General features: G+C 42.2%; 1 protein-coding gene and 1 long non-coding RNA gene across 4 annotated transcripts; one reads left to right on the top strand and one right to left on the bottom strand.

The window, feature by feature from the left end:
• Window positions 1-10,104: 10,104 nt before the first annotated feature.
• On the bottom strand, window positions 10,105-15,684 carry LOC135426685 (uncharacterized). Of its 3 annotated transcripts, none has more exons than XR_010435931.1 (2): window positions 15,570-15,684; window positions 10,105-10,544 (listed from the first exon to the last, which is right to left on the bottom strand). It is a non-coding gene; the product is annotated as an uncharacterized LOC135426685 (long non-coding RNA). The 3 variants fall into 3 exon arrangements; XR_010435932.1 differs by having other exon boundaries at window positions 10,105-10,628; window positions 15,570-15,683; XR_010435933.1 differs by having other exon boundaries at window positions 10,105-10,635; window positions 15,570-15,672.
• On the top strand, window positions 15,115-15,556 carry LOC135426789 (cuticle protein 16.5-like). Its single transcript, XM_064680083.1, has 2 exons — window positions 15,115-15,120; window positions 15,194-15,556. Exons 1-2 carry the CDS (start codon window positions 15,115-15,117, stop codon window positions 15,554-15,556), a joined length of 369 nt encoding a protein of 122 aa, XP_064536153.1.
• Window positions 15,685-24,862: the final 9,178 nt, after the last annotated feature.

Below are 24,862 nucleotides of genomic sequence, written 5' to 3' on the forward strand. Positions count from 1 at the left end.
TTGATTCGTATGAGAAATCACACTAAATCACTCAAAGGCTCAAAGAGGAGATAATCAGCAATGGGCTTGTGCCTCGCCTCGGGGTTGGGGGTTAAGTGCTCGCAGGTGCCCATCAAAATGGCGCTGAATACATTTGACGGGCGAGCAAAGGGTTCGCCAACATAATGAGCTCTTTTTTGGGACTAAAACCCCTCAGGGCCTTGCGTTAAAAATTAAGTAGCTTATAGATGCACCCCATGTCGAAATTCGAAGACAAAACTAGCTTCAGTTGGGGGAAATATATTTAAATATATTTGTAGAGAGAATTTCAAATTTGTTAAGACTAGAAACTTCAAGAGTTCTTGGTGGCATCTTTAAAGTTTGTAAGCAGCTTTGCCCTTTTCTTTGTGGGCAGCTCTTAAAGAGCCTACGCTTTAAGGGAAACTATTCCTATGCCATCAGCCGCTTGGCCAGCCAAGTGAATTAATCAATAATTTATACGAGAAAAGTTCAAGTAAGTGTTAGAGAGAGGGTTGAGCAGCGGGGGTGGGGTGCAAAAAGATCAAGGGTTTTTAACCCTTTCACTATATGTCTCCACGAATACATAAGAAAAGTGCGGATAAATAAAAAGAAAACCAGCTGGAGGCAACATCCAAATAGAAAAGCGCTCAAATAAATAACTCATACGCTCCGTGAGCTGACGACTGCGTGCGCTCTCTCGCTCGCTCCCACTCCCTCCCTCCCCCTCTCGCTCACTCTCTCTCTCTCTCTCTCTCTCTCTCTCTCTATCTCTGACGACTGCGCCGTCTCTCACACATACTAGCGCACTGAGCGCTTTTTTCCCGCACAGACAGAACGTCGTCAGTTGGATGAGTTTTCCATTCATTTAACACTGGAAGGCGACGCTGTAGGGAGCCAGGTTCGATTTGGGCTGCGGACAAGCCGGAGTCCGGGTCGGGAGTCCGGCATGTTTCCGTCGGCTGGCATATTTTGTTTAGGATTTCACTTCCTTTTACAAATGCACAGATTTGCGTATTCCTTTTCTCTCTTTTTGCGCCTTAAGTCGCATGTATTTTAATTTATTTTCATTCGGCTCTCCTTTCAAGTGAAGGACTTGCCATTGTCTTTGGCTCGGCTCCACGTTGGGAGTCGGAAACATTTCCGTTTTGTATTTGCGAAATTTGTTTTCGCAGTTCAGTAAGAAGCATTTGCTATGCTGAATTTTTAGTGGCAACTTAGTCGTATTTCTGTGCTTTAATTTATTTTATCTTAAGAGAAGTGCAAATTTTTCTAGAGTATGTCAAAAGATTGTGGAATGGGTTTCCCATCTGAAGTGTTAGGAATTTTTAAAAACCCATTTTATAATAATGCATAGTACATAAATTATACACCTAACTTTAATAATATATCTAAATTAATAGGTATTATAAACTCTACTAATACCTATTTTTTTTATACTACAGAAAGCAAATTAGTAAGGATCACAGGATTAGATAACATAACATAAGATAATCTAAGATAATGCAACAAAAATAGGACAATTCCAAATCAGATAAGACATTATAATATATAACTATTATAATATTCATATAAATAACATATATAAGAACAAATAAATATATGACATTTACGAAAATCTTAAGCATATATTAAAATACAGTTAAACTCCTTTTATATAAATTAATAAATAAAAAATCCTTACGAACAACATTATATATTAAAATTCAATAATAAACCTTTTGCTTTATATAAATGAATAAATAAAGGAGTTTTAAAATATATTAAAATCCATTTAAAATCCTTTTGCTTTATATAATATGATAAATAAAAAATCGTTGAAGCTTTCGCTTTCTAATTATGTTGCCTAGTCAACATCTGCAGACGCTTCTTTATTTACTTGCCGCCATCCTTCTCGAAGGACTGCGCCTGCCCCCCAGAGCATTTATCTTCCTGCTCCTTTAGTATTTTAGCAATTAACTCCGCTTTCCACGCATACAAACATAAATTTAATTTCGAAATATGCGAGGACTTTGCCTCGTCCCAGCTTACGCCGGAACTACATCCGTATCCCTGTGCCTTATTCGCTAGGCACCCTCCCGCTACTCCCTTCAATAATAATAAAAACACATGAACAATTTTCCAAGCCAAGACGAAGCGAATGCCAAAGAGCTGCTGCTGCAAACAGTAGGAGCTGAGGACATATACATACATATGTACATGTATTTACATATATATACACATATATACACCCATGTAGGTATGTATGCAGACGAATCAGGCGGCAGCGCCACCGCTACCCCCCTCACCGTTCACGTATGAATGTGCAATGCGTTTGCGAAGTGCTCGTCATACACGCGACGTCAGCGTCAACTGCGACGCCAGCAGCGACGTCAGCGCAGCATTTGCGCTCGTTTTTTTTCTACTTTTTTTTTTGGTGCGCTCGCTCGCTTCAGCTGTGAGAGAGATGCGAGTGAGCTCCACTCACACACATACACACAATCGCAGCGCATGCGAGGCCGTATGTGTGTGTGTGTGTGTATTGTTGTTGTTGTTTTTGTTGCTTTGTTGCACACGAGTTGGCGTTGGCGCTTTTAATGTGTGAATGTATGTATGCGAGTGTGTGTGTGTGTCTTACATGTTTTTGTTTTTTATTTCCTTTTTCGTGTCTGTTGCCGTTGCTGCTGTTGCTGTTGTTGTTGTTGTTATTTCGTGCTCCCCAGTTTTTAGACTCCGCCTTTTTTGTCGTCTGCGTGTCTTGCGCTGTCTGCCTCGCTGCCCGCACACCGCCCCATGCCAACCACACCGCGCTCTCTCTAGACGTTTCTTCGTATTTTTACTGTTTGCGGCTGGTGCTGCTGCTGCTGCCTGTTGTGGGATTTTTAAGTGTGGGCGGGGTGGGGCATTTGCTGCTGAAAGAGTGAATGTATGTAGAGAGCAGATGACTGTGTGTACGAGTGGGTAAGCCAGTGTGAGTGTGAGTACGAGTACGAGTGTGAGTGTGAATGTGAATGTGAGCCTCGCTCGGTTCGTTCGCATTTCGTGTGATTTATTCATGCAGTGTGCGCTGTACTCGCTGCGTACTTATGCTTACTTGCAGTGTGTATGTGCATGTGTAAGTGTGTGTGTGTTTATATATGTGTGTGGCTCATTTTAACTCTCATCCATTCGTTTTTTGGACTTAATGTGTTGCCGAGAACCCATGAAACGACGAATGAGAAAACGAATGAGTTTGTTGCTGTGTTTTGCATCATGTTTAGGTTTATTTTAGCATGCTACTACACACACACACATACACACACTCACACACACACATACACTTTATATATACCCATTTAACATATACATACACTCATTTTAAATGCGTATGACTGAAATGGGTTCATATTCGTTTTACGTCCGAGTCGCCTATGTTCAAGCTGGCGCCTCCGCATGTTAGAATGCATACACACACATGTATACATATGTACTTATACATGGTGCAGATTAGGGAGTGGCCCAATGCTTTTACATATAGCGCATAAACGAGCATATGACGTACGAGTTGTCGTACATTACGCATACGCCATGTGATTCAAAGGGAAGCTCAATTACATAAGACTAAATCTCCATAGTGTGATTTATAAAGATTATTAAAAAGGAATGTAAAGCTTACATTTATTATTGCTTAAAAATATTTATAGATTAATATTGGTAATAACATTCATTTGCTTTAAGCTACACTCAATACTCTTAAACATGGTATTTAATAATTATAATGTTTACTTGAAGGAGCAAAGCGTTCTGTGTGATTGGTTCTTGTTCTTTGGATATTTAGACTTTTCGGATATAGTTCCTAAAACTGGAAATTGCATGTTAGTTAGCCTTAGAAATCTTAACTCCAGTAGATTGATTGTGCTTGATTTAAGTGCAAAAGGCTTAATCTCCTAAATTTGATTAACGCTAAATTTAACAATTTGTAATAATTCCAATATTCATTTTTATTTTCTAATATTATTTTACACAGTCGAGTAATTTATCTAAATGCCAGCTTTATGGAAAAACCAAAGCAAATAATGATTTTATTTACATAAAGTATTTAGTTTTGAGCCAAAGGATACCCGGCAAGTGGTCGGCACTCTTTTGTCCCAACTATTTGGCAAAGAATTCACAAAGAGTTGGCCAAAAAACCCTTCAGTGAGCCACTCGGCAGCGCCCCAAAGCATTCACAAAGGTATTAAATTATTACAAAAAGACTTGAAAACTGCACTCAGCAGTGCAGGGGGTGGAGGGAGGGGCCCACTTGCAGAAAAATGACACTCAAAAGAGGGGCGCAAACAGAGCGTGAGAGATGGTTAGGAGGCGGGGGGAATGGCACTCAACATTTAAAAAATGTTTGAATACAAAATGGAGGTTTTGTAAAGAAAAAAGAAACCGCCCCAAAAAAAATGCCAACATTAAAGTGACAGCTCGAGCGGTTGGTCAAGCAAGCTGTTAATTTAATTTAATTTAATTTCTTTTTTTCGGCCAAGGCCAGCAGCAGCTGCCGGCAAAGGAAGCGCGAAGGAAAGAGCCGGCAATTGGCCAAGAGAAGCAGGTCACTTAAAGGTCATTCACACGCGGCGTTGACCTCGCCGCCGCGACGGCTACTTTATTACTTTAAGATTTTGCCTTGACTTTGAACAACAGTTTGCCAGGCTGGACCGGGCTTTTCCTTTTGCTTGCCACGTTTTTTTTTTGCCGCCGTCGTCGCCGCCGCACAATGAATTTTCAGTGTTAAACAGCGGAAAAGCGCAAGTTTTTCCAACGGTTTTTTCTTTACTTTATTTTGCACCCGTAATGGCCGAAAGCCACGTAAAGTCGGCCCCAGACTTGAAGCCCAGCCACGCTGCACCTAATGACCAATTTCCTTTTGGCCGGAGCCGCGCGTTTGGACCAAACTTTAAGCGGAAAATCTGCAGGAAGAGCTGTCAACTTGTTTCAAACAGAGTACAAATTTTCTAACGCTGGCTGATTATTTTCCCATTTTCAAATTTTCACATACCAAAATATTTTGTGTACGGCAAAAACTCTTTTGGACATTTTGTTGGACACCTAATTTCTGTACATTTTTAATAGTCACGTGTCAAGCATTGCCAGACATTCAAAGAAAATGGGAAAAACTGAAGAGGGGGAGAGTTTGAAGAGATTTTGATTTGCATATTTACAGGCAAACCCCTCACTTTCATTTTTGTTGTTATTTTATTCTTAAGTGAACCGCCGCCACATGAAAATTGAGCCTGGGCTGCGATGGGCTGGCATGGGGTGGGGCGTGGCACTCGAGCTGCGTCTTTGGCAACGTTTCAAATTTGATTTGATGGGCACGTGTGGCAGATTTCCACTTAAGTAAGTGCAGGCGTGGCGCACACAATCGAAACTTATTGGAAAAATGAAATAAATAAACAAATAAATTTTTTAATAAAAGAAGGCGGAGATATACTTGTATGAAATAATATATTTATTTAAATGCAACTGTGATTGATAAATCCAACTCATTTCTTTAGATAGAAGAAAATCAGATAATCAGCTTGCAAAAGTTGCCAATTATATGTTTATTTGCATTTTTTTCCCTTATAGTTTTTCCAGCGAGCACTCATCGGCTTTTAGGCGCATTCGGAATTCACATAAAATTATGTAAATCCCAAATCAGCTGCCATTCGTAGTGCAAAACAAAAACCCATTGCGCCTATGGCCCCCAAACCCGTGGCGAGTATATTGAAAATGTTAATGGTAATCGCGGGTCTTTGGAGCAGGTGGGGGCTGGCGCCATCTAGCGGTCGGCGGCCGCTGCTGTCAGTCAAACTTTAGCCGCGCGCAAATCCAATTGATTTCAACCAATTTCTCAAACTCCTCGCTATCAGAGGGCTACGTGCCCGGTCGGAAATAAAGAGAAGACGAAAAATAGCATAAAATCAATTGAAAAACTTTTTACCCAAGCATATCTCACGCCCCATACACCCCGCCCCGCGCCCTGCTCTATATACACACTCGAGATATCGCATGAGTGACAAAGAAATGGTTGGACAAAAAACAAAAAAAAAAACAAAAATTGTGGGCTAAATCCGATGGCAGCTTGCACGATTCCCATTGGCCAGGACCCAGCCGCACTGGAGCTGGGCGCCGAAATGTACATCCTCAACACATGGCCACATGGATTGTCAATGGAGTTGCGTAGCCAAATGCCAGCCGCTCTCTCTCTCTCTCTCTCTCTCTCGCGCGCTCTCTCTCTCCCCCGCTCTCTTTCAATATATAAGAAGGGACGCTGGAGGAGGCTCTATGTACGTATCGAACGAAGGATTCTCTGCAACAATAAGCGCAAATGTAACAAATAAAATGCAAAAGATGCGAAATAAAAAATGACATTCGGATACAAATCGAATAGAGTCGACAGTTTGGATACGATACGATAGGATAGCAAAAGGAAACACGGGACGAGAGAGGAGTCAGATGTGGAGAGGAAATAAAAACTCTGCCTTCATTGGGAATTGAATTGAATATTTAATGGCAGCCAACTGCTGTTGGGCTCCCAGGCAGCTTTGCGGGTTGGCGGCAGGCAAGGAGAGGTTGGCCTTCCTTGGTGGATGGGGTTACACACTGTGTGTATGTGTGTGTGTGTGTGGTTAGATGCTACCAAATGTGCGCTCCATTTGAATGGCTGACGCTTTGACAACTACGTTTAAGCTTGCTGCCTGCCGCCCTCTCCTCTACTTTTGCTTGTAAATATATTTTTATTGTATTTCCTTGCAGCTGAAGAGCAGCTCCGGGTTGGACAGCAGCCAATACCATGTGGCTTATATGCGAAAAAATGTGTGCTCGATCGAATATACAATTGGCATTTAAATGAGCAAAAATACTCGGTGGGGCTTATTGATATTCAATGTAGGGGGGATATTTCCTTGAGAGCTCTATAAGCTTTGCCAGCTTTCCTACTATATAAACTAGTTTTATGTGGCATGTAAAGTATATCATAATTATTTCTTATACTTCTAAATCATTTTCCCGATTCGCCTATAATCTTCTGTTGAGGTACAGAACATAGCCTATAAGCTTCAAAAATGATTCAAGAATCTATTCATCTCAAATTAAAATTTTTAAAATCGATTAGCAGAAGTTTTAGTTAAGGTAAAGAAGACGATCCATGAATCGTGTTCTTGATTCTCATTAAATCTTTTATTCAGATATAGAATATATACACCTACTTAATTATTGAAAAAAGCATTGGAAAGCTTCAAAAGTTATGCAAGAATCTTTTTTGATCCTCAATTCAAATTTTGTAAGCTTGGAAAGTTCTGTGAAGAAGATCCCTTAAGTTTCCTTAATTGAATGTTTTAAAAACCGTTAAAAAAACGTTATTATTCTTAACATTTTTGATGGTAATACATTTGGAGACCAACATTAGAGGAACAAATCACTTTTTCTTATCATGGGATTCGCACTCGAACTTTCGTAGTTCCTTAGATGACAAAGTGCACTAGCCCTAAATACTGAGCAAAGGATTGGAAACCAAGGCTAGATTATCTTAGGACCTTTATAGTAGAGAGCGTAAGAAGTTGGCTTGCTATCTTTTTTTTAAGTTATTAACTTGAACCTCAGGCCAGAGTTTCTTGGGCCCTATATAAGTAGTAGAATGTTTAAGTAGCTGGCTTTCTAACAAGCCTATTTAAATCGTTTGCTAATAACAATAACTAAATATTCATCTAAGTTGCACGCTCTTCGCACAGTATCCGATTGTGTTCAATTATTGCTGACCAACAGCCACCATTTAAGAGGCTAATAAAAAGCAGAGATTAGCTTTAATTTGCCAACATCCACTTTGATAGCCAAAAGCAATCTGAATCTTAGACTCCCGCTCACGGACATAATATGAAACGTCACCTAATAACAATTACCTTTCGCCTGGCTGCAATTTGTGTGGCACTTAACCGACCTCAACAGCTAATTGGGCCAAAATTTGCACTAAATGAGCAGCCAGCCCTTTCACCAACTGGCAGCTGGTCACACTCCAATCCTGCTGCTCCCTTCCCCTGCGCCTTTCAATCACTTGTTGGCCATTCTAATGCAAATTTTCTTCTTTCTATTTAACTTTTTTGTGGCAATTCGAACGTTTATCAATATTTCCTGGTTGCCTTGGAACAACAATTGGGCGGCGTTTGTTGATGTTCGGGTTGCAACCCACAAATCCCATCACTAAATCAACAGCTACAACCACAACAAGAACCCACCCCTGACGAGCCCAGAGACAGTTGGAAAATTGGCAAACGTTGGAAAAATGTTGAGCGGAAAAATTTTTGCAAGCCGAAAATCAGATTGTGTAAAGTCGAGTTAAGTATCCTTTATGGGGTTCGTTGAGCCTGTGACAGGATATGGGCAACATGTTTGCTTAATACTTGTTATACCACACACACACACACACAGACAGACGCGCACGCACACCCCCTCATTGTTGCTGATTACGTAATGGGCCGGCACTTGATGATTGTTCTGCGGCGGCATGAAATTGATGTTTTTGCCAATTTCGCAATTGAATTGCAATCAAAGCGATGACGTGAAATGGAACACCCCAAACCCTAAGGGTGGCTCCGGCCCGCTGCTCACTTGGGGTGAAAGTCGCTGCCAAAAATTATGAAAGTGAAAGCCAAACTAAATTAGGGTAAAGCCGATTTTTCGCAAGCTTCCACATTTCTTTTTTGGCACACGACAATGGCCGCAGACCGTCACAGGAGGGGGGTTGTAGTTGGGTGGCGGGGGTTGGCTGCTTCGAGGGGGCTGTAGCGTTTAGTTTATTGGCTGCTGGCGCGCATGGGGTGACGTTTTGTTTGTCTGTTTGTTGTTGTGTTTAGCGGGTGTACAAGTTGCGTGTCATAAATATTCCCAGCATAAATTTGCAAGCCTGGGCCCAAAACTGGACCAGGCGGAGAGTGGGTGTAAGGGGGGGCAGCATGCGGCGCCTGTCAACGCAATTGGGCTCAATGCCAGGGTATATGCCTAGGTTATAAAGGGAATTGTGTGCTTGTATCTCAGAGGTATTATTATCTGATTGTCATACAATCTGGCTGCCTGCTCCAAGTTGGGCGTGCTCAACGGAGAGGCAGAAGAGTGGGCAAAGCGGAAGCTATTATAAGTGTCATTTCTGTTGATGAGCAGCTACCTAACAGAGAGGTGCTTAGCTGGATTTTCGCATAAGGAACTCTGACTAAAATTTAGCATATTGGAAACAAGCAGTAATATTTGAAAATAACAGAGGTTAAACTTACTTAAAGCGACATAGATCTAGGTTAGTTGGTGCTTTGGGATCCAAGTGTGGCGCCTTGCATATAAATCGAACTCATAAGAATTAGACTTAAGGGAGCAAGAACAGTAGATGCCCTTTGTTATTGGAATAACAGGCTTTAGAAAGGATGTCTATCAGCACAACTTATTAGAAAAGGTTTCCTTGGGGTTTTTACCTTTGCTTGACAAAACTGAAGAGCCCAAGGCAATACAGGCACTGTAGAGGCTATCGAATATCGAGTCAATTTATTTTCTTCAAAATCAATAAATATCGATTAAGAGCTATTAAACTTCTTTTAAAGTTTGATAATTGGGCTAAGATCTACGCTCTTTAGTCGATATTTGCATAGCCATGCATATAAATGCGCGGATACCCCACATATTTTATTCTAGCACACGCTTAGCTCCGTGTTTCCCCCTCGATTCAACTGTAGCCACCGTCGCTCCACTCAAATTCATATTTGTACATATTTGTTTGGAAGATAAGCAAAAATATTACACGCTCCAGAACGTGACCAATGCAAATGCATATGAACTGAACTGAGCCAAAAGGAATGGGAAAGAAGTCAACTCAATTGAACTTTGTAACCCAACGTGTTGCTTCTGCAAGCGCCTGCCACAACGGCCCCATGCAGCACTTGCAGCTTGCAACATAGCCGCTGCTGCCTCATGTAGATCATCTGTGGCCGCAACAACAACTGCAACAATAATAAGTGCAGACAATGCCCAGGACTAAACATCGCGTGTGTATCGCATTCTGTGCATCAGCTGCCCGGCGCTCAGCTCAACCCGCCCCGTTCCCCACAACTCGTCCCCTAACCCACAAACTTATCGGTCACGTAGTAAAACAAACATTTTTATAAGAATACGACTACACACAGCCAAACTATATGGACAGCAGCTGCCTCTGCCTCTGTCCAGGCACTACAGGGGGAAAAACAGCTCATAATGGATGATAATCGTTTATTTCGCGAGCGCCAGCCTAGGTGCTTGGATCCAGAGAACGAGTGGAAGAACCTGGAAATTGACTGACTGACTTTTTGGCAATGCTTGGCAACATGACGAGGGATCCGTTGTAGCGCCACATGATCACCTTGTTGCTGTGGCTGTGGCTGTTGTCCCGATGGGTCTCGCCTGATCGTGTTGTGGGTTTCACGGGCGTGTGGGAAGCGCGTCAACAGCATCTTCCAATTGCCAGCCGCCACCTTCCGTTCTTCCATCTTCTACTTGGCACCACAATTGCCTGCAATTGCACTCCTGCCGTGCGCTGTGCCCAGTTCCTTTTGGGAAAAACTCAACTGAAATTTGATTTGTTTTTTATTGCCAGCGTGGATGAACATGTAGCGCTTCCCCCACCTCCATAACTGCGTGCTCGTGTATGGAAGTAATTCAATATGTAAATTGCAAAATAATCAAAAATTAGACACGCTGTTGTATGGGGCCAAGGAAAGGGTATATAAAAGAAATGGCAAGATGCTGCATGCAGCAATTGTTATGTGTATTACTCTCAGTGGTATGCAGCTTCGAGGGAGTGAAAGATCCAGCGAATTGAGTTCCAGTTTTCAGTGGCAGAGCTATCATTTGCTGGACATTTAAGCAAAGCCGGAGTTGGGAGAGTTAGGGAAATTGAGCTTGGAATTCCAGGGTACTCCAAGGAATTCCCAATGACCTGGTTCAAAGATCTGGCCAGCATTTGACCCATATATCCCACCCAATGCACGTCTTGAAGAGCCTTCAGAATGAACCTTTGAAGGATATCTGAGTTCTAAGTAGCCCCATTTGCTGCAGCCAGCGAGTGTTCAACAAGTCGTGCAACAAAACAGGCAGCAGCTACTCTAATTGCCACACGTTCCTGGGGCAGCCCGTCTCTGCCAGATCCCCTCGCCTATCCGTCTTTATATTATTAGGTGCTGTTTTGCCCGCCGACCCGTAGCCAATCTTCAAAATCAAATGCCAAAAATAATGCAATAAAAATATCTTGCAAAATATTTTGTACTACTTATGCAGAAGACAACGCAATTTTTATTGCCGGCCAACCCCTCGACAAGGACTTTGCGTTTCCTTTGCTTTGCCATTTTTTTCTACTTCATTTTTTTGTGCTTTTTCTTTAAAGTAAGCATTTCCGTTGTTATTTTTTTTTGTTGCGCTCAAAAGGCAATTGGCTCGCTGAGCTGCCGTCTTTCCGGCTGCTTAGTTTAATGGCCCTGCTGATATCTTAACCCCCCAGCTCCTGGTCTCTATGCTGCTGCCTGACCTGGGTCAACCTGTTAATAAGCCAACGAACCGAACCGGTCTGCAACTGCTTTAATTGATTTGCAGCCGCTGCCAGAAACAAAACGAAAACAACAATAAATTCGAGTTGCCTTTGGCCGGCCCGCTAACCCTTTGCTCAAGCCCTTTTTTTCGTTGAAAGGGGGTTCCGTTCGACACCCTTGTACACAGTTTTTATGTATTTACCCATTATGTTTGCCCAGCGATTGTTGTTGTTGTTGTTGTTGTCACAGAAACCGAAACTGACCTTTGCCGCCGAACCACCCGTTGCCCATTCATTTGTTCGTGCGGTCAGTCGGACGACGGTCGACGGTCGCTGGTCGCCGGTTCGTGGTTGTCGCCCTCGACAGACGCAGTCGTCTGTCTCATTCTCATACTCATTCCCATTTGCAGTCGTCATGGACATTGAGTGACCTTTGCTTGTCACCCGTTACCCCGCATCCAGCTCTCTCTCCCTCACCCCATCCTTTCAGTCGTTGCCTATTTTCAGTTTTACTTTAATCGCATTCGTGTTGTAGGTCAATTCCTGATTAAGTTGTAATTTGTAGCGGTAATTATTTCATAACTTCTTAATGGGTTCAAATTGTTAAAGGCCACGAGCGAGTTCCTTTAAGAGCGTTTGGGTAGGTTATCCTTGAGAGAATCCCCTTAAAAATGTCAGACCCCTAGCTTTAAGTGAGTCCATTTGCAACAAAAGACAGCAGCACGAGCGAATTCGAGCGAGTTCGTTTGAATGGAATTTCCTTTATAGAGTCTAGTTGGGAACCACGCTTAGTGCCCACCACGCTTACGCACTTTTAGCTAGACACATTCCAGAATAATTCTAGACGCGATCTTCAACCGACGCGCCCAATTTACAATCTTACAAGGTCAATTTTTGTAGCATTGCGAATAAAATGTAGCGCAAAGCGTGGCCCCAAAGCATGCATGCAAAAATGCATCATTTAAATGCAAAGCAATTGAGAAAGATGGGAAGGGGGGAGTGGTGCGAAGAGGAGTAGAGGGGTTAACGGGTGACGTTGCCCCAGTCGCATGTCTGCCGCATGCAACTACAATTTGCTCGAAACGTGCAGCGGCCGTCTGTAAAGCGATTACAGCGTATAATGTTGCCTGATCTAAATACCTCGACCTCAAGACAGCGAGAGAGAGATAAGAAGAGAGAGAGAGCGAGAGAGAGAGGGAGAGAGGAAGAGTCTTTTGTATCTGACGCCAACTGGCAACACATGCCAGACAACTGGCAAAAGGCCAGATCATCGGGTTCAGGGTGCGAGTCTCAGCTAAATGTGTGCCATATGCCTGTGTGTAGCTGAATCTGAGTTTGTATCTTCATCTGTATCTGTATCTTTGTGTGCATCTGTATCTTCATCTGTATCTGTATCTTTGTGTGCATCTGTATTTTCATTTGTTTTTGCATCTGTGGCTGTGGCACTCGCTGCAGCTCAGCGCAATTGCACTTGATTATGCTGATGAACAGGGGTTTAATGGCTCTGCTCGCAAATTTTTAATAACTCGTGAAAACACACGAAACGTGACAAAAGTGGAATTCAGTGCAAGCTGCGAGAACGGAATATTCGTGGAATATAAAGAAATGAGAATGAAGCAGGCAGAAAATGTGCTCCAGCAAAAGTATACAAGCTTAAGCACAGGTATAGGGTAGGGATAACAAAATATCCATTTCTGATTGAGCCCGTTTTTTGCCATTAAAATCGTTGTGCACATTACTTAAAATAAATTTTGATCCTTGGTCTGTCTCAACAGCAAATTAAAATAAATTCTAGCATCGGTATGTTGGCTTTTCTCTGAGTGTAAATTCCCCATAGACATAACAAATCTCAGCTTAGTTTCTAACAGAGCGTTGAACATGTTGCGAGTATCTCATTTACATGCTTTGCTGCAACGCACGTTCCACCTAAACCCACTACACCCACAGCCACACCCACACCCACCGCAGACCCACCCACAACAACGACAACAATAACAACAACAAAAATAACAAGATAAATGACAGCAATTGACTTCATTAGCAGCAAATGTCAAATGTTCAATGCCTATGTGAACCTTGTGTTGTGTGTATTTATAACAACAAATAAAACACGGCCAAGAGTCCGCTTAAACAGCCCCCGCAGCATCCCCCCCCCTACTCAGCAACCCCTCGCAACATTGCCAAAATGAGAAAAAAGAAAATCCGTATAGCGCAATTTCTGCTTGTGGGTTTTTCTTTTTGGTGGGGCAAACGAGGAAAATTTGCATACGCATTTTGCCTGCATCGTTTGGCAGTCTGTCGGGGAGGGGGTGATTGGGTCGGGGGCGGGGGCTGCCAAAGTGGCCGCAGTGACTCCATTACACGACTGGGACACACACACACACACACAATGAAACCATCAAAATCCAATGAAATAAAATAAAATTCCAATAAAAACATTTTGGCAAAAGGCGAAATGCGGGCGCGCCCAGAGGGCTGAGGCCTGACGGCGAGCGACGGTTGCGAACGGAGTCTTTCTACGGTGTTGACACGCGGTGAAAGTGTGCGAATGTGTGTGTGTTAGTGTGTGTGAGTGTGCAACCAACCAAAAGCTGTGCACACACCCGGCACCCAACACTCCGCCCGCCCAACGAACTGTCCCTTTTTGGCAGACGTGTGCTTGAGATTTGCAAATTTTTTGCAATGTCGTGGAAAACCCACTGGAAAAACAGCTTTTCTTTGCGTTTGGTGTGTGCTTTGGACCTTGTTAGTGGTTTCTGCCAGGCGAATTGCTAAACTGCTAAACTGTCAAATGCGTGAAATGTCAACATGTCACTTGCTCAGCTAAAGAACTCAACAAAGCAACCAGCTCGAGTTGGGGTTAGATGGGAGGAGGGAGATGTGGGAAGGAGCTCGACTTTTGATTGGTGCATTGCCCGGAAGAAAGAAGAATTAATCCTTTAGGTGTGAGTTATTGAGATGTTGGGAAGAATTGATATGTTCGTGGGAATAAATGCTTGGATTGGAATTGGATTAGTAACTACAATAATAACATACATTTTAAGATATAACCCTCTGTATTTGAAAGGAAATCCCAAGTCCTGTAACTAGAGTTTATCTTATGGATTATGTGATGTGTGTGATGTTATGTGATGTGGTTTATTGCATCTTCTTCTTTGAAGGCCACGGCTCTCACTTTTTCATATACCAAGAATCAACACGATTCACAGTTTAAATATAGACAGTTTAATTAATCATGGAAATTGGGTTAACGAACTGAACTTGAAAGTGAGCTGTCAGCAAGAAGGAAACTTGAGGAACACCGCATATGAAATAGAATTAATCCATTTGCTACGCCTTCCCGTGACAATTAACTGGCTACAATTATCTAGAGCCGAAGATCGCGTCAAGTGCTGTGTGACAGCATCCGCCTTGCTTGAATGGAAATAAATCCCATTGCGTTCATATTGTGTTCTAGTTTGGCATTCCCTAAGCCGAAAACTCGTTTCTGTAAGCCGCAACGCACCTACGCATTTGCTGGCCTGGCCTATAAAAGCGTCCAGTTGATTGGCTAAAGGCATCAGTCGCTGACAAACCAACAAACCAAAACAATCAACATGCAAGTAAGTTAACTCTTGGCAATTGCTCCAGATGTTTGCCTTTAATTTGATTTAAATGCGACTTCTTTTGCTGCAGCTCCTCATCTGCTTGGCTCTCTGTGTGGCTGTCGCTCAGGCAGGCTACCTGGCTGCTCCAGTTGCCACCTACGCTGCCGCTCCAGTGACTACATATGCTGCTGCAGCTCCTTTGGCCAGCTATGCCCGGACCTACTCGGCTGTGCCCGCCGCCTACTCAGCCTCTGTATATGGAGCTCCGGCATATGCCGCACCCTATGCAGCCCCATATGCTGCCACCACCTACGCTGCATCCCCGTATGCTGCCACCACCTATGCTGCCTCCCCGTACGCTGCCACCACTTATGCTGCCTCGCCCTATGGCGCACCCATCTCTACCTATGCTGCTCCAGCTGTCATCAGCCCCTTCCTGAAGAAGAAGTAAATGGGCAACTCACTAAACGATCCTCAATCCACTGTTTCCATTTTGCATAATTGATCATTTAATAAACTTTTTATACTTAAATTTATAGAAAATATATTTTTCTTAATTCAATTTGGGTAAACTTGACCAACAATTAAAAAATATGCCTCTCTCATGGCAATTGTCTCCCTATTTTTTGAAAAACTCATAAAATTCTAAACATAACATACAGTGACAGCTCCATAAACTACCTACATAATTTTAATTCAAGCGAACTTCTAACAAAACAGCAAACTCGTACCGCGTTTGTCCACTCGAGAGAGCTTTTACTGTGCTCAGTCCTCGGTCTTGGAGTTCCACAGCGCGTGGGCGTCAAATGGCCAATCACACGGATTAATTGCCTGGCGATAAGAAATGTTTTGGAAACTTAACTGCAGCAGCTCCCAGCTCCCAGCTCCTAGCTCTGGAGTGTGGCCTCCTCTGCGAGCTGGCGAACGCGCGTGCTCAAATAAATCATTTCCAAGACACGGCGCAGGCAGCCAGAGGGTGGACTCGCTTGGCCCAATCCATGGCGATCGCATTTCAAGTGCAAAAGTGCCGCAAGTGGCAAAAACAAAAGGTGACTGCCACAACAATTGTGGGTGTAACAAATTCGCCGTCAAATCGCGAACAAATCGCAAAATAAAAAGCGAACACACAGCACCAGAGCGAGAGCCAGAACCCGAACAGAATCCCAGCTCAGCGATCGTATGTGGAGTGCGGGGCAGAATTGCTTCTCACACAGCCAAATGGGTGCCTAAGATGTGCCAAAGTGAAAGCCACAACACTTGAAGCGTAGCGGGCGGGCAAGGGTTGCCAGGGTTTACAATTTAGACACCGGAAAACAATGAAATTGACAGCGCTTGAGCTTTGGGCGATCATCTGCTCAGCCATTTAGTGGATATTTGTTGGGAACTCTTTGCGGCGCTGTCTTATTATCAATCTTGAAGTGGGCAGTGTCAGGACAGCAGTGTTGCCAGGGTGTCCAAAGATACCAATGCTTGAGAAAAGTATAATAGAAGGGTGACTTAGCTAGAAGGTATAGATAGATAAAATAGATCAAATAATGTGATTTGCCAACCCGTTTACCACGCATTTTCCACCTGCACGTGTGGAATTTATCGATATAATGTTTAGTAGTTATCTTACATCAGAGAAAGGTAACTACTATGACTTCTAAAGTGAAAGGGGAGAAAGACATCCTCAAATAATGTAATTTATTAATCCATTTTTCACGAATTTTCCACCTAGCCTTATGCAAGTTCTTACGGTTTGGGACGTGCGTATTTCATCATTCTCAATATATGCAGTTATCTCAAATGAATCATTGCCCAATTTTTTTTTTCTAACTACCCAGTTCAAAATCTTAAACCTTATGACCTATTTCCTTCATTTAAATACTCATCCATTTGGCCAATCTGGCAACCCTGCCCGGCTCACTCAACATATTCAGGAAGCATAGCTAACCGAGGCAGGCACAAGAATCACTTGCAAAGTGTTGCCCAAAAATGCCGCACGAACACCGTTCAATTGCATTTAAGAAGCCAAATGACCTACGGCGAACCCCTCCCCCCCTCCCCCCTCTTAGCCCATACTGAGTGTAAAGGGGAGCCACTTATTCACAACTCAATGCCTGTTTAGCACAGACAGACAGTTGGGGCCAAGTCCGAACGCATGGCCTCGTCTAACAAGCCTTTCCGCAACTGCTGCCAACAATACTTGCACCCGCTGCCCCTCCCTCTTTCCATGTGCTTATAACGCATACAAATATTATATTTAAGCCCAGACGAGAGTCTCATTTCGTGCCAGGCATCGATTCCTGCACATCGATACTATCGCAGTGCCGAACGCCGAACGGCAACTGCGCACGCGCAGCGCCTGCACTTGAGAGCTCTGGATGTGGCTGGGCATTGGGATTGGGATGTGGAATTACTTGGTACTTGGCTTAAATTACAGGCTTTGGATTTTCGTAGCTACAGCTGCGTAGTTATGACCATGTTTGTCTATTGTCTGTTTAACGTTTGGGCTTTTTTGTTTTGTTTTTTCGGTAACTATTTTCCTTGTAAGTGTTTTGGCAAATTCGTTAAATTGCACGTGAGATCCTTTGATAAGTGGCATTGGCTTCATGTGATCTAATGTTGACGGCTGAATCGGCAAAATTATTTATAAGATTTTTTTAAAAGAGTTGAAAGGAGCTCCAAAAGGAATAGGACGAAAAAATAAATAAATAATATGTTTTTTTTTTTGGCATGATAACCATTTTATTTAAAATCTGTCTTGCATTGACAATTATTAAATTTTATGAAGAGTACTTGACTGGGTGTGTTTCATTTGTAGTGATTTCTCATTGTAAATAATATGAGTATGCATTTTTTTAAATCTTTCTTTGTACAACTCTTCTGCTTCTTGTTTAATTAAAGGCAGCTGCTCCTCAGAATGGCTGAAGCATTTCTGCGTCTTGTTTAGACTAGCCAAGAACATAAATAATTCCTACTTATTGACACTACAAGAAACTTACTTAAAAGACAACCCATTCTCACACTCTCAAAGTAAACATTTCCACCCGTTTATAAGCCCCAGCCCCATTTATCCAGCTGCCTTTCTCTTGCAATATTTACATGCAATAAAAAATTAACATTAAGAGAGCCTGTAAATGGAAAAAAGTGCGTGGCGTAGATGAAGATGAATAGCCGGCAGAGGCACAGTGGGACAAGCACATAGTGCGAGCAGTCAAAAACTTATTTACCCCCAGCTGATGGTTGGAATAATAAAAAGTGAAAACAAAGAAGAAAAATCGGGCAGAGGTAGACATAAAGGTAGCAGTAAAAAAAGGAATTGAAAAATCCTTCACCTTCGTTAATACAAATGACGCCCCGAGAGACCAGAGACCAGGATCAAGGAAGAGACCCAACTAAACAACAGTCTGCACACGCACACGCACACGCACACGCACACAACAACAATGGATAAGAAACGTCCCGGATATGTTCCAGCGGAAGCTGAGAAAGTAGCAAGAAAAAGACGGCTGAAAAAAAAAGAAATCATTTCCATGTGAGTGGGGGACAATGCGAGGAGGGATGATTATTAAATGGGTGGCATGTTTAACTATAAAACGCACGAGACACGGATGAGGAGAGCTGCGGACAAGGGTGGGTGCCAATGAAGGACAGCGCACAGGATTTGCATGAAACCCCGCGTCTGTGGCATGGGCTGCCAGACAGGGGGCCAACTGAATGGACCCAAAGTAGGGCTGGGCACGTGGTTGCTTTTTGGACAGGCTATTGGTGTGACAAGCAGCTCAGCTGAGGGCTGGAGCGGAGCAGGGAGGGGCACTTCCTACGTAAGTGCGGCACTTGAAACCGCCTTAAAGCGTGCTCTGTGGATGGCCAACAGCAGGCCAGGGCGGGCAAGAAGCAGCAGGCACTGAATTATGCAAAAGATTTACGCGCTCTGAAAAACTTTTTTTCTTTTCTGTGGGCGTTCGCCGTCGTCTTGGCCATAGCCGTCACATTGTATAAACTTTCGAGCCGGACGCCAAACGCATCTGACAGTCATACACTGAAGTTATCCAGAGAAAGGGAGAGAGAGGGTGTGTGTGTGTGTGTAATATTTAGCCCACTGTGCGACAGTTGGCATAGGCGAAGGCTGAGCTGTTGTCAGAAACAAAACAAGCAAAATTTGTTGCAGAAGCCAACAAAGCTCACAGGATTACACAGAAAAGTGCTCAGCAGGCCCAATGGCCGAGTGTGCCGGGACATTTGGGCAATTTATTTCAGTAAAAGAGAGGCAGTTTATCATTTTTTCTGAGAAGCTCGTAGAAAGTATTAACAGAAACTTTATAAAACATGAATTCTCTTTGTTTTACTGCAAAAGCACTGACAGTTGTCAATAGTCGGAATATAGAAGGGTAAAAATCTGTTCAGTTCCTTCTTGAAATGATATATGTGCTAACTTAACTAAACCCTGCATGTCAGCTATCAAGGAGTTTCAGCTCTAGCATCTTCACCTAAAGCTGTCTTAAAGCTTAAAAAATAACTTTGTAAAACGCTCTTTTAAAAGCTCCCTTAAAGCTCTTCTAAAGTATGTTTTACCTGAAAGCTCTATTAAAGCTCGACTTTAAGCTTGTACAAAATCACATTGGTTGAAATAATTATGCTGTACGGTCTCAAAAGCTCTTTGAAAGCGTAAAATAAAAATTAACTGACTTTGCTTTAAGCAATATTGAGCTATATGATGAAAGCTTCAAGCAATCTACAAACTTAAAGTAATCTTTGGCCAGTGGCATACAGTTTTCCCACATCCTCTGGCAAAGTTCTTCACGAAGTGCAGTAATTTACTAAAACAAATTGTTGTCTAGTTTTCCTAAAAGCTATTTAGCCAACGTTTTCCCATATCAATAATCGCTCAGTTTGCGGGATCATCAGAAGAGGAAGAAGCAGCGCCATAATCACTCAATTGCAAGGCAATATGGCGCCTAGCGGTCAAATGGCAATAAAAATCAATATTGAATCCGATGAGAGAATCTCCGATCCCAGATTCGTGAACTCAAATACGTAGCAAATAAATCGCATGCGATAGAAATAAGCATTGAATTCTATTAAAAGGCTGCTGCCAGGGCCAAGTGAATATGCAAAGAGTAAAAATGGAAAAGAAACCGCTTTGATCCAAGCCGCAGCAGTTGAAGAGTCCCTGGAACCTGGAAGACGGACACAGGACAGGAAGGCAGGTAGAAACCGCAGGCAACTGAGCCATCGGTAGGGGCAAAAATCGTTGAAATATTTCAATTAACTTAAAGTGCGCCGCCGCGCAGAAGGACGTGAATGAGCCCAAGATGGGAGTTTGGATTTGGAGTTGGAGTTGGGAATCTGCAGGCTGGCGACTTGCAGCCAGTTGGCGAGTTGGCGACTTGCCGGCTCTTGCGTCGGACAATAAACAATGTTTTGACAAATCGCTGAAAATTGAGTGCGCAAAATTATTATTTTCAATTTAAAAATCAAAAGCGGAGAACAGAGAACCACATCCAGAACCAGAGCCTCGGTCGTGTGTACAATATATGGGTATTAAATTTGCCGCCTTGGTGCCGTGCCTCACGGGTTGCTAATGATTGCAAATTAAGAATTTAATATCGCGGATACATTGTGTGTATGTGTGTGCGTGTGTGTGTGTGGAACGTACGTCCAACATGTGGTTATAAATTCACTGGGAAATTGCACTAGTTGGCCATTATAGTAAATCAGCTGAAACGATTCGAAGCGCAGACTATTCCAGATAGTTGTTGTCCATTAACAAGTGCGCGAGTTTTGGATGCGATGTCCTGACCTTTGGAATAGTTTCACGCCTAGCCGCCGCTGGGGTCTCCGCGCCGCCCACTTCAATCAAATTTTTTGATTGGATTGTTTCGGAAGCAAGTCGTCATTAAATCAAATATCATAATTATATAAACAGCTAACGTGCGGGAGAAAGGTCTTTCGATTCGGGTTACAACGGACCGGCCAAAAACTTTTGATTAAAATCTGTTCCACTAGCATCGCCCGAGGGGCCAAATCGGAAGACCAAGAAAAACATGCAAAAGTGCTCTACATTCCAACTAGGAGATACCCTGAACCGAACGCGAAGCTGCCGTAATGAACATTTTAGCTTCCTTATACTGTACAGGCACTTTACGTTGCGGCTGTCCATCTTCTTTTTCATATCTTAGTTACACACTATGGGAAAAGTGTTCTTCATTAACTTCGGTGTTTATAGTCCGATCTTCATGAAATTTTCAGAGCATAAATATTGCAGGCAGCTGTGTGTATATTCCAAAGCACAAAGCTCTACTTTGAAGAACGTGTTTTGTCGAATCTGGTGAGGTGTGCAATAAAAATAAAATATATTTATATTCTGTATAGACTATATAAGTTGGTTATCTATCTCTCCCAATTTTCGAGTTATGCTCAAAAAACCAGGCCTACAAATGGATTTCCATTAAAATAATGAAGCCTGTAGGAGATATCAAAGAAAAAATATAGGCTCGTTCAGCGTATGGCATATGAGATTAATACATTTTAAGTCTTTGGCAATTTGAGTTCCAATATCGATGCATTCACATAGTCATAAAGACGAATGGACTTGGCTAGGTATACTAAGCTTGAGGTCCTGATCAAAAGTATATATTCTCGAAAAGGCTTCCTTATGCCTGTTACATACATTCGCACAAAACCATTATACCTTCTTTAACCATTTTGAATGGATATTATACAACTAGGAAGCAGCAATGTTCACACATTCACTGAGGGAGCAGCAGCAGCTGCTTCTCAGCAGAAGTGCCAGCAAATCAGTGGGTAAACTAAACGTTAACGTTAACCTGATTATGGGTATTAGAGCCTATAAGAAAGAGCCGCTCTAAAAAGTCCCCGTTGCGGCATTGCGTGGCGAGTCGCCTTTACGCATTCACCTGAAGTCGCAGGCAGCATCCAACTCCGAGCTCCACTGATCCGTGGCGTGAACTATTGAAGTGTAAGAGAGTACACATTATGCTGATTATAATCAGCAGTCAGCAAAGTTGAACGATTCTGGCAGGGTATGCATGCCGTTGGTCAAACAAAAGAAGAGAATAGAGAGAGAGACTCAAGTGTGCAGCTCATTAGCAGTAGGTGAAGCTAGCAGGAAGCAAAAGAAAGTGCCAGGGCATTTGAGAAAAATCAATAAAATTAAAGAAAAACGCAGAGAAACGCAACGAAAAAGAAAAAAGTATCCGGACTCCAAGAGAAATTGCGGGGCACATGCTAATGAGTGGAATGAACTCGCAGCTCGGAAAATATCCCAAGTCTGCACGACGTCAACTTTGTTGGTCCGTGTAATGAGCAAGAAACGAGCAAACTCTGCCCAATGCACAGCCAGAGCACATCTTGAAATTAGTTCGAAAAAAATATATGTATATCAGAAATTTGAGGGGTTGCGATTGCTGAAGTTAAAAGTTTGTAAAAAGTTTATTTCCGTCGCTAAGCAAAATTAATGATAAACTCGCATTTACAGCCAGTTAATAATTGATTATTAAGATTTGCTTGAAATTTATGCATAAGAGATGTCTAAGAACGTGAAAAAATATTACATATTATATTATTATTGAGAGAGTTATTAAAAATCCGGGAAAATGAATTTGAGTAATAATTATTAAATATAATTACATATCTCTATATATAAAACTGTTTGTCCTGACTGACTGACTGACTGACTGACTGACTGACTGACTGACTGACTGACTGACTGACTGACTGATTGGTGATCAACGCACAGCCCAAACCGTAAGAGCTAGGAAGCTGAAATTTTCACTGTAGTTACCTTATGCAATGTAGGTGCACGTTAAGACGGGGTTTCGGGAAATTCCACCCGCAAGTGTGGAAAAATCGCGAAAAACGTTTGTATGTAACTTTTTTGTTTACCATCCGATCGGCTTCAAACTTATTTTCAAAGATCTTTGTTCAAATTCATTTGAGGGGTGTTTCACACTTTTCGAAAAATACGTTCCTCCTTGGTGGAAATGGAGGTCAAAGATTTGGTGGGTGACGTTTCGCGCTCAAATTCGTTTCCAAAGATCTATAAGAAAAATCATTTGATACGTGTTTCACACTTTTCGCAGAATTCAAACTTCTTCGGGGGGAATGCGATTTAAAGATTTTTTGGGCGAAGCTTTAAGTTGTGTCCGATTTGCTTCAAACTTATTTTTAAAGCTCTACATAAGAACTTAATAAATACGTATTTCAGCGATTTGGGAAATTCCACCCGCAACAGTGGTAAATTGGCGGAAAACGGTTGTATGAAAGTTTTTTGTTTACCATCCGATCGGCCCCAAACTTATTTTCAAAGATCTTTGTTCAAATTCATTTGAGGGGTGTTTCACACTTTTCGAAAAATACGTTCCTCCTTGGTGGAAATGGAGGTCAAAGATTTGGTGGGTGACGTTTCGCGCTCAAATTCGTTTCCAAAGATCTATAAGAAAAATCATTTGAGACGTGTTTCACACTTTTCGCACAATTCACACTTCTTCGGGGGGAATGCGATTTAAAGATTTTTTGGGCGAAGTTTAAAGTTCTGTCCGATTTGCTTCAAACTTATTTTCAAAGCTCTACATAAGAACTTAATAATTACGTATTTCAGCGATTTGGGAAATTCCACTAGCAACAGTGGTAAATTGGCGGAAAACATTTGTATGAAAGTTATTTGTTTACCGTCCGATTAGTTTCAAAATCATTTCAAATTTGTTTGAGAACATTGATTTTATAACATACGTGCCACGGGCAAGGCCGGGTTATACCCGCTAGTATATCATATTATTATATACTAACGTAGTAGTAAAGTAGTACGTATAATATAAAAAAACAAAGAGCCAAACCTTATGGAAATCGGTTGAGTTTTGACCTATGTCTGTAAAGGATATTTGAAGGTAACATTTCTACGTGCATTTTGACCAAGAATAATGTTGCCAGATTTATATGCCAAATTGATCTAGAGGCCAAACCATGAATAAAAAGCCAAACCTCGTGGAAATCGGTTGAACTTTGACCGAGTTTTGGAAGTGGGATAGTTTGACCTATGCCTATATAGAATAAAAGCGGGTATACCCATGACTTGCCCGTGGCACGTTTAAAATAAATTCATTGAAAGATCGTTAAACCGATCGAACGGTAAACAAAAAACTTTCATATAACCGTATTCTCTCAGTTTACCATTGATGCAGGCAAAATTTCCTAAATTGCTGCAACACGTATTCATTAAGTTCTTACGTAGAGCTTTGAAAATAAGTTTGATGCAAATCGGACAAAACTTAAAACTTACCCCAAAAAATCTTTTAACCGCGTTCTCCAAAGAGGAAGCTTGGATTCTGCGAAAAGTGTAAAATACGTCCCAAATGATTTTTCGTATAGATCTTTGGAAATACATTTAAACACGAAACGTCACCCACCAAATCTTTGACCCCCATTTCACCCAAAAGGGATGGATTTAAAAAAAAGTGCGAAACATAGATAGATCTTTAAAAATGAGTTTTAGGCCGATCGAATGGTAAATAAAAAGTTTCATGCAAACGTTTTTCACGATTTTTCCACATATGCGGGTGGAATTTCACGAAGCCCCTTCTTAACGTGCACCTTCATCACATAAGGAAACTACAGGGAAAATTTTAGTTTCCTAGCTCTTACGGTTTGGGCTGTGCTTTGATCACTAATCAGTGATTCAGCCAGTCAGGATAAACAGTTGTATATAAAGAGATATACAAACTAAGCCCCCAAAAAAAGATGTGTTCGAACC

The sequence above is a fragment of the Drosophila montana genome, unplaced genomic scaffold (genome assembly GCF_035044405.1).
Source record: "Drosophila montana isolate Dmon_TW-CO22-7 unplaced genomic scaffold, ASM3504440v1 contig_2081_1, whole genome shotgun sequence".
NCBI lineage: Eukaryota > Metazoa > Arthropoda > Insecta > Diptera > Drosophilidae > Drosophila > Drosophila montana.